The sequence below is a fragment of the Triticum aestivum genome, chromosome 4B (genome assembly GCF_018294505.1).
Source record: "Triticum aestivum cultivar Chinese Spring chromosome 4B, IWGSC CS RefSeq v2.1, whole genome shotgun sequence".
NCBI lineage: Eukaryota > Viridiplantae > Streptophyta > Magnoliopsida > Poales > Poaceae > Triticum > Triticum aestivum.
Window position 1 is genome coordinate 44,328,940 of NC_057804.1, and position 9,925 is coordinate 44,338,864.

At 53.0% G+C, this 9,925-nt stretch overlaps 2 protein-coding genes across 2 annotated transcripts; both read right to left on the minus strand.

Annotated features, from left to right (window-relative positions):
- Nucleotides 1–144: 144 nt before the first annotated feature.
- On the minus strand, nt 145–2,501 carry LOC123090899 (uncharacterized). The gene is made up of 2 exons (XM_044512253.1): nt 2,033–2,501; nt 145–1,911 (listed from the first exon to the last, which is right to left on the minus strand). Exons 1-2 carry the CDS (start codon nt 2,130–2,132, stop codon nt 266–268), a joined length of 1,746 nt encoding a protein of 581 aa, XP_044368188.1. The 5' UTR covers nt 2,133–2,501; the 3' UTR covers nt 145–265.
- A 343-nt stretch (nt 2,502–2,844) lies between these two features.
- Nucleotides 2,845–5,656, minus strand: LOC123090900 (calcium load-activated calcium channel). Its single transcript, XM_044512254.1, has 2 exons — nt 4,965–5,656; nt 2,845–3,157 (listed from the first exon to the last, which is right to left on the minus strand). The coding sequence occupies exon 1, from the start codon at nt 5,563–5,565 to the stop codon at nt 4,966–4,968; it is 600 nt and encodes a 199-aa protein (XP_044368189.1). The 5' UTR covers nt 5,566–5,656; the 3' UTR covers nt 2,845–3,157; nt 4,965.
- Between the last annotated feature and the right edge of the window lie 4,269 nt (nt 5,657–9,925).

The window sequence follows — 9,925 nt, forward strand, 5'->3', positions numbered from 1 at the left end:
TGTACTAGGATTTCTAACCAAGCGCGGGAGTTGTTTGCAAAAAGAGCGAGTCGATTTTGAAGCTACTCCAATCTTCCATAGGCGCCATGTGTGCGTGTGGTCGGTATGTCTATGTACTCTTTGGTTGCAACTTTTTCACTTCCATTGGAGGATACAAACGCTCACAATTCGTGTTACCAGCAAGAATCTAGTTCTGGTCATGTTACAATACAAATACAATCGTCCCAACAATCAGGATATCAAGCCAGCACACTTCATTCTACGCCTACCATCTTTCATCTCCCTCCCACATATTCTTCTCCTTGGGCCCGGTCGGGCCTTCCTCTTTGGAGAGCTCGTTCGGCATCTTGTTCAGCATGTTCTCCGCCGGACAACTGAGCCGCTGGGGCATACTCTTGACCATCCGCTCCGTCCCCGTCCTCGACCTGTAGATCACCGTCGGCCCCCACTCCCGCATGAACTGCAGCCACTGGGGCTCGGCCACGATGCCGTCTCCCAGGTACTCCGCCGCCACCACGCGGTACCTGACGCTGGAGTCGACGGACAGCTTGCTCCGGGCGGCCTCGTTCAGGATCCCGACCCCGAGCGCCGCCGAGCCCTGCAGGTACACGCCGGCGCGCGGGTAGCTCGCGTGCCCGTTCCGGGACGAGTACACCGCCGGCCTGTTCCCCGCGGCGTACTCCAGCTTGGCCGCGTCCACCCACCTGCCCCCGCTGTGCTGCGAGTAGTAGACGGCCATGAGCTCGCCGGTGAAGTTGCTGACCCGGAGCGTGAAGTGCTCCCAGTCGCCGACGTGCTGCCCGGTCGTGCCCAGCGGGAGGTTGATGAGGCCGAGCTTCAGCCTGGCCGGGCCGTTGAACGGGCAGAACACCCACATGGCCACGTCGGTGCACGCCCCGCCCATCGCCGGCTTCACGTGCGCGTACAGCTCCGCGCTCTCCATGTCGCCGCGGATGACCGCCTGCCTCCTCTTGCCCTCCGGTATGTCCATCCAGTACTCCCCGTCGTTCCACCCGCCGCCCGGGAGGTTGGACCCCTCGGCGTCGATCTCCTCGCCGACGGCGCCCCCTCCTTTCTTGAACAGCTTGGCCCCGTTCTTGAAGTACCAGGCGACGGACGACGGCAGGTAGACCTCTTTCGGGTGGAAGTAGAGCGTGGGCCCGTAATGCTGGATCACGGCGTGCACCTGCTCCAGGGTCGGCATCGCCGACAGGTCGAGGTCGACGTTCTTGAGGCACGCGAGGCCCTGCTCGCTCGGGGCCGGGGACGAGCACCCGTCCGCGGCGGCGCACCAGAAAGTGCCCGCGCCGATGCCCTTCTCCCGCATCCCTCTTTTCAGCGGCCTCACGCCACGCACGGCGAAGGACTTCCCGGGCGACGCCGACGTCGGGCGCGTGAGCTGCAGGTGGAGCAGCGAGCTGTGCGGCTCGCACTCGTCGGTGAGGTCGGCGCGCACGCAGCCCACCGCGTCGAGCGCCGGCTTGCCGGGCTCCGTCGTGACGAGGATCCCGAGCGCCCGGTACCCCTCCGGCGGCACGGGGAGCCAGAAGTAGGCGTCGCTGCGGCCGTAGCCGGCGCAAGAGCCCGCGCCCGCGCTCGCGCCGGTGGCGTGGAAGGCCCAGACGAGCTCATAGTCCCGCGGCGCGCGGAGAGGCGGCTCCGTGGAGCGCGGCGGGTCGGCGGCCCTGGCGACGAGGAGGTGGCCGTGGAGCCGGCGGCTGTTGGGCTGGCAGTAGTGGCCCAGCACTGTGAAGCCCTCGGGGACGCCGGCCGGCCGGTAGAAGGTGGCGCCGTTGCAGCGCTGCAGCCGCGCCGAAGGCGACAGGGTGCAGATTTTGTCGAAGGCCGTGGCCGCGGCGAGCTCCAGCTCCCCTCCGGCCACGCGGATCCTGCCCCGCGCGAACCCGCCACCTGCACCCACACATCAATCAACGAATCAATGGAAACCAGAGCCTACCACAGTAGTAGAAACCAATAATGCAGGGAGGAGAAAGCGAAATCGAAGATTGGGACGGACGGTCGGCGCGCGTACCTTGCGGCCACGTCGGGAGGGGCTCGGGGAAGGAGAAGGGCTCCGGCGCCGGGTCCTCGGCGGCGCCGGCGTCGGCGCGGCCAAAGTAGCGGCTCAGCATCTCTGTCTCGATTGGGTTCGTGCGGTGGTGTCTGGAGCGGGAGCGGGAGAGCAGAACGTGTCACCCAACCCGGATCAGCCAAGTAACCAACTGCTCTGCCTGGGATCTGGTGGAGACGACAAGATCTAGACCCGGCTGGCTTGGAGGGACAACTATCTATGCCAAAGCCATCCGGATGAGAACTTGAGGAGTGAAAGGGATGCCTCGCTCGCTAGGTTTTGGATGTGGGTTCGCTCCGGCTCCGATGCCAAGATAGGTACGATGCCTGCCGGGGCCCGGCCTCTGGGTGTCTGCCCCGCGCCAAAAGGCAAATGCAGATGCCCTGTCTGTCCGCACCTACCCTGGATTGGTGGATATACTAGTAGTACTGAATAAACGCTGCCGTGCACTTTTCCGTCCCATTGGACGACGCCACCCAAGCTTTCTGCATCGGGGAGAGCGTGGGGGCCGCGCGCACCCTCTATTTCGAGGTGGCCCGTCCGTGCTTTTGCCCGTCGGCCAGTGCGGTACACGACGGCCGGCGGCCAGATATCCTTACCTACCAGCAACTTTTGTGCACACCGGAGCGGCTGCCATGTCGACACCGACATCGACCGTGCAAGGTAGATAGGCAAGCCGGCGCTTGAACCGGCACTCCAGGGGGACAGCAAGCAAGCGAGCGTTGCACGGGCAAACTAGCAACGGCAACCTTGTCCGTGGCGACGACACGATAGACATCAATTTTGATACTAGAACGACTGATGATAAAGTACAACCCTACGACAAACCCGGCAACAGATTGCTTCGGGTGAACTCGAGAATGTTCATGATCGATACAGCCAGCCTACGCACGGTTCACGCCTGCTTATCATGGGTGGAAAAAATGAATTGTGTCGTTACAGTGTCTTGCAGTGTTTCTCCTCTGAGCGACTAGGTAGGTTATTTATCTTCCTTTCAGGGCAGCAACTCTTTCCGGGAGACCAACTCAGATGCTTTGCTTCAGACCAGGTGCATCACATGTATGTATAGAAGAGGGGATCATCAAGCTGCAAAAAGGAGAGGGAATGCACCGGTTAGAGAACTGCAAATAAAGTTATGTGCCTGTCCTAACTACCAAGTCTGCTACCGCAACTGCAACACCTCTAATTGCTGCTGGCGATACAAAATTACAGTATCTATTGATGCATGGTTCAAGGCAAAAAGATCATATGGACGCGTCTACGGACGTATAGGGCCCAAATTTGCCCAGCCCGGCTGTAGATGCTCTGACTCTTAACAACGGACCAGCATGTGCATACCCAAGCTCACGTGCCTACACGCCAAAAGAAGAATTTGATAACACGGCAATAGGAATGAATATCTTGCGAAAAAGTTGATCGGAAATGCCATGCCCAAAGAGTACGCAATCAACGGCATCTGAAGACTGACTTGTCTGTCTCTAAGAAAACTGTGATCCATAAATCACTCTTCAACACATTCTGACAATGCAAAGAATGTGCCTCTAGAACTCGAGGGCTCAAACGCCCAGGCAGAGTAAAATCAAGCAAGTCGATTTGGGGTGGGGGTGTTTCAGAGAATATGATAGTGGAGTATATCTTTTATTAAACTAAATATACTGATCGAGCAGCGATCGGTGTAGTAGTAGTAGTACAACATAGAATCTACTGCATTGGTTTAGCAGTGTTGGGCAATAAGTCGATCAGTGATTGGTATTAGTACAATCTACAATGTATATTACTCTATTTACTACAGTAATATGTATTGGTAATATACCCCATGAATCACATTCTTCTCAGGTCTCAAGAACAACCATTACTCATACAGTGCTATATTCTGATGAATCAACCCACATGGCATATGTGGTCAGCTATCTCAAAACTGAATATAAAAAATGTTAGCATACATTGGAGAGGCAGTTTTTCCTGGAAAAAAAGTTAGGATGCATGTCCACCGTCTATTAAGAACCCTCATTAATGAATCCTTTGGCTTGGTGTCTAGAGCCTAGCCTAAAACAAATAATCCTGATGATCAATGCACAGAATGATAGAAATCATGGCAACTGTTAGGTTTAAAGGGTGTTCAATTATAGTGCACACTTCTTGGACATCGAAGCTAATAAACCCTTGTCCACATCAACAGACTAACACGAACTACTGATCCTTAACCAAAGTATCAACACAAAATAGTTTCGAGAATTCTGAAAGCCAAAAGGTGATATATTCTCTGTTCCCCTGATACCAAGATCCAACACGTTCTCAGAAACACAAGGAAAAGCTAATGGGGCCTGCTTCTGCAACTTAAAATTAATAGACAAAACAAGGAGGAACACTAGCTAAATTGTTGTATTCTTGGACTACAGTCTAGATTCTATTATTTACACAAAACTGTTTCAACATACAGGCACATATTTAATGGCATTGAAGCACACTTCTGTATTCCAAAGTTCATGACAGTTAGATTAGGCGACAGTATCATTGAGTGTCCCCACACGCCTTAGTGAACCGCACCCAAATCTGCAGATAGTTATTCTAGCCAATAATCAGAGTCATAAATCTCTACATTTTAGATTAGCACACGTGAACAAAAGCATCAAACCTAAGAATACGGCATCTAGCAACTTAATGCAGTATTAAGCCACTAATAATAGACATAAATCTCATGCATCAATAGTCTGATCTTACAAAAGTCAAGCTCATAACTGTATCAGTGGATCCAGGATGCAAATTTAACAGAATCCACCATGCTGATCTATTCACTTCTACATATAAGATTCGAGAGGTGCGAAATCTAGCACGCGTAGCAGCAGCGGAATAAAAATAAAAATAAGAATTGAGCACCAGATCGATTTGGTACCTCAATTGGCTTTGGGATCGGGCATGGCGAAGAGGCCACCGCCGGCCCCCGCGGCCGCGCGGGGCGGCGTGAAGCCGAGCAGCTTCTGGAGGTTTGTCCGTATGCTCATGGAGCAGAGGAAGTAGAGGAAGACCATGGCGCAGTCGGTGGGGTCGTTCCCGGGCAGGCCGCGGTGGCTCATGCGCTGCACGAGCGGGACGGGCGCGAAGGGCAGCTTGGCGACGGCGCGGCCCTCGAAGAGCGAGTTGAGGAGGCCGAAGACGACGAAGAGCACGGCGGCGACGACGGCACCGGACTTGAGCTTGGCGAGGGAGAGCTCCCGCGAGGCGTCCTTGAGGCTGGACTCGACGCGGTCCATCTTCTTGGCCCGCGAGGAGGCCGGCTGGGAGGAGGGCGCGGCGCCGCCGGCGCCCGAGGAGATGGACTTCATGGAGTCGAGCTTGCGGGAGTGGCGCTCGATGGAGGCGCGGAGGGAGTTGTAGGTGGCGGTGCGGTAGATGAGGAGCCAGGAGATGGCCTCGCAGAGCACCGCCGTGGCGCCCGAGATGGCCACCACCGACAGGCTGTCGCCGTAGCGGAGGGAGGAGAGCGCCGACGCCATGTTTCCTCTGGTGGGCTCGTCGCCGCGGACGGCCGGCCGGCGGGGGTGGGGTGGGGGTGGGAGAGGGACGGGGGAGAGAGATCTCGATTTGGCTGCGGGGAGGGAGGAAGCACCGCGTTCGGGGCAAGCCGCGATGTAGTTTGGGCAGTTGGTTGTTGTGCGCGTGCGGTTCCGCCGTGTGGGCTACGGACACTCGATGAGGGCGGCGGGGTTGCGGCGTGGGCAGCTGACATGCGGGCCATGTGGGGAGTTGGGAGGAGGTTTCTTTTGAGATGGTTTCCTTGGACCGCCAGATTATTTTTTTAGCATCAGTACAGACACAAGTGTTCATATACACGCGCATACACTCACCCCTATGAACGCACATACGCATACCCTACCCCTATGAGCACCTCTGAAAGACTGAGCCGGCATATCATCTTGAAATTTACGAAGCCACCATAGGCGCCTCGCCGGCATATCATCTTGAGATTTACGAAGCCACCATAGGCGCCTCGTCGTCGACGGAAACGTCTCCTCCCACTGAAAGCGCATCGCCGAAAATCCTGAAATAAATTCAGGAATAATGCGAGCACCAGGATTTGAACCCTGGTGGGTTGGGGATACCATTGTCCACCTAACCATCTCAACCACAGGTTGGTTCGCGTTTGATGCTAGAACTTTAAAAATATGGTTTTGTGGTCTTCTACTGGCCTACGTGTATGCTGGCGTATCCATGTGTATAGGCTCATCTGTTAGTGAGCGGTGGACTGTACACGACGTATTTTTTTACAAAAACACCCTCATGTTTTTATTCATGGAAAAAGTTAACTGCATCGATGCATTTTGCACAAAAACTTGTTACATATTTTTTAGAGTGTGGCTAGGTCTCAGTCAAGTGATATAGTACTTTTTTGAGGGACAGTCAAGTGATATAGTACGTAAGGAGAAAAAAGAAAAACTGGAAATATTTCTTTTTATGAATCTCCATGCAAAATTAAAAAAAGATAATATCAACTGAGACATAACTAAGTCTCAGTCGACTGAGACATTTTTTATTTACAGAAAAAACTACCACAATACTCCACATATATGCGAAAATTAACAACATATACTCTACGATTCAGACTTAGCAAAACTGCATTTTTTATTTACAGAAAAAACTACCATAGTACTCCACGTTAGTCCCGGCCATGGGAAGTCCGGCCCGGCCCGGCCCGACGCTGCCCCTGGGCCGGGGGCTCGGGCCTAGCTTTTTAGCCCGAAGGCCGGGCCGGGCCCGGGCCCATCGTTTTTGCATTTTTCTAAAGGTCGGGCCGGGCCGGCCCGAAGCTCGACAGGCTTTTACGTGCCCGGGCCGGGCTTGGGCCCAAAAACACAGGCCCGATGGCCGGCCCGGGCCAGGCCCGGGCCTGGGTTTTTTGTGTCGGGCTTGGCTAGGCCCGGCCCGGCCCGAGGTTTGGCCAGGTATACTCTACGTATATGCGAAAATTAACAACATATACTCTACGATTCAAACCCTCAACCAACTGTTTTAAATGTTTAAACATGGAACGGTCTAACCACTCCACCGTCCAGGTACAGTTGTGTAATAGATAACGACCAGATATGTTTTTTAGGGGTTAACCAGCCTTTTATTGATCAAATATCACATAGAGTGGGATACATATTGGACGATGGGGTTCAACAAGCCAGAGGTGTCGACCCTGGTCCAAAGAAGGGGAGGACTTGGCTAACCTATCTGCATTCTGCCTACAAACATGAAGTTGCAATTAAACATCTCGACAACTAACCAAGTAGTCAGCGCCGTCCTCGTCGTCGAGCGAGGGGAGGAGGGACATAAATTCCCCACCCAAAAACCAATTTACTATGTATCGGAGGTCCTTACACCTTGCACATCCCGATACCCGCACTATCAGAAGATAGCCTACACAGTTTTCATGGCATCCCGCAACTTCAACACTACTTTCAAGAGTGTTCGGTCACAATGGCATCCGAAGTACCCCTGAATGACATCATTAATAACAGGGACGCCACGGGCCGCATAGCCAAATGGGCCATCGAGCTGTTACCGCTCAAAATCACATACAAGCCACGCCGGACTATTAAATCCCAGGCATTGCCCGACTTCATAGCCGAATGGACGGAAACCGAACTACCTAAGAGTACATCTCATACTCTAATATGATTATGTACTTCGATGGCTCCAAAATGTTGGCCAGACTGGGGGCTGGTGTAATCCTCACATCCCCTACTGGGGACACAGTCCGCTACATACTATAAATTATGTATACGGACTCTAATAATGCAGCCGAATACGAGGCGCTACTACACGGCCTTCGCATGACTGTCTCCATGGGTATACAACGCTTGGAGGTGCGTGGTGATTCGAACCTCGCAATTTCCCAGGTCAATGGAGAGTTTGACGCAAAGGACCCAAAAATGGTGGCATATCGAAACACCATATTAAAACTGTCAGCTTGATTCGACGGACTTGAGTTCATCATGTCACCTGAGAAAGTAATCATGCAGCCGACATCCTCGCTCGTATGGGCGCTAAGCGCGACCCCATGCCACCCAACACATTTGTGGAAAGGCTCTTTAAGCAATCTGTGGCGTGGCAGGGTGAGAACGGAGAAGGCAAAGCGGACCTGATCACACCCGCAACTGCCGAACACAACACACACAACGTCGGGAGTCCAGATATTGAGATAACGCCCTCTGCTCATGAGATCATGGCAGTTATCGCTCCTTGGACCGAACCATTCCTGGCCTACCTTAATAGGCAAGAGCTCCCCGACGATCAAAACGAGGCACGATGCATAGTTCGGCGCTCTAAAGCCTTTAAAGTGCACGAGGGTGAACTATATAAAAGGAGTACCACCGGAGTCCTTCAAAGGTGTATCTCCGAAGAAGAGGGAAGGCAGCTCTTGGCAGAAATACATGCCGGTCTCGGCAGTCATCATGCCGCAGCCCGCGCCCTTGTAAGCAAGGCGTTTCGGACAAGCTTCTTCTGGCCTACGGCTAGAGCTGATGCTCAAGACCTCGTCCAACGCTACGTGGGCTGTCAGCTTTTCGCCAATCAAAGCCACATGCCTCCCACCACATTAAGAATGATCCCAAGTACTTGACCCTTTGCGGTCTGGGGGCTTGACATGGTTGGACCCCTTAAAGGGGGAAGCCACAAAAAGAAATACTTGCTGGTCATGGTGGATAAGTTCACTAAATGGATAGAGGCCAAACCAGTAAAAACAGCTGAGGCCGGACCAGTGATTGACTTTATATCCGGTGTAGTCCACCGTTACGGTGTCCCACATAGTATCATCACTAATAATGGCTCTAACTTCACAGCTGATGAGGTGAAAATTTGGTGTGCTAAGTTGGTCATTAAACTCGACTATGCATCCGTATACCACCCTCAAACAAACGGCCAAGTCGAACGGGCCAACGGTCTGATCATGAGTGGTATCAGGCCCAGACTAGTGCATTCTTTACGAGAATCAGATTAGCACTGGGTTGAGGAACTCAGCTCCGTACTCTGGGGACTCCGGACCACGCCCAACCGAACAACCGGATACACACCTTTCTTTATGGCGTACGGTGCAGAAGTTGTACTGCCCTGCGATATTATTCATGACTCACCTAGAGTGCGCAGATATGAAGAGAAAGAAACCGACCTAGATCGGCAAGACGACCTAGATGGACTTGAAGAGGAGCGCGATGTTGCCAAGGCTCGTTCCACATTCTATCAACAACAGGTCAGGCGTTACCAAAGCAGAGAAGTGTGGGCTAAAAAATACAATGTCGGAGAACTTGTACTACACCTCCCTGAGAAGAAAAATGATAAGCTCAAACCTAAATGGGAGGGGCCCTTCATAATAGATGAAGTCCTTACTGGAGGAGCCTATCGCCTTCGCCACGCCGAGGATAATCGCCTTGAGCCGAACCCATGGAACGCCACCCGACTCCGAAGATTTTACGCATAGTTCGGCCTCTTTAGGCCTCATTTTAAACTAGGTTTTTTCTATCTTCTCTCCTCATTTACTTTTTTCCTTCTCTCCTTAATTGTATGTTTGGATAAACCGCATTATTGGGAGTACGCATCTTTAAATGTATACACCCCATCATACATCGGGGCTTCTTTTAAAAGAAGCATTTTATTGAAAAGCTCATAGCTCCTTTTGTCTGTACTATCTGTCGCTTCTGCCATTATATGCACATTTATGACTTAAGTTTTTGCCAAGCTGGGCTGCCTTGCTCCTGTGCTTATACCCTACGTTCCCAATTGTTCGGCTAGGGTGTAAAGGGAGCACCTCTGCGATTGTTACAACCGGGTTGTCCGGCCCTGTACCTCAGACGGGTGAAGCCGAAAGCTAGCGTT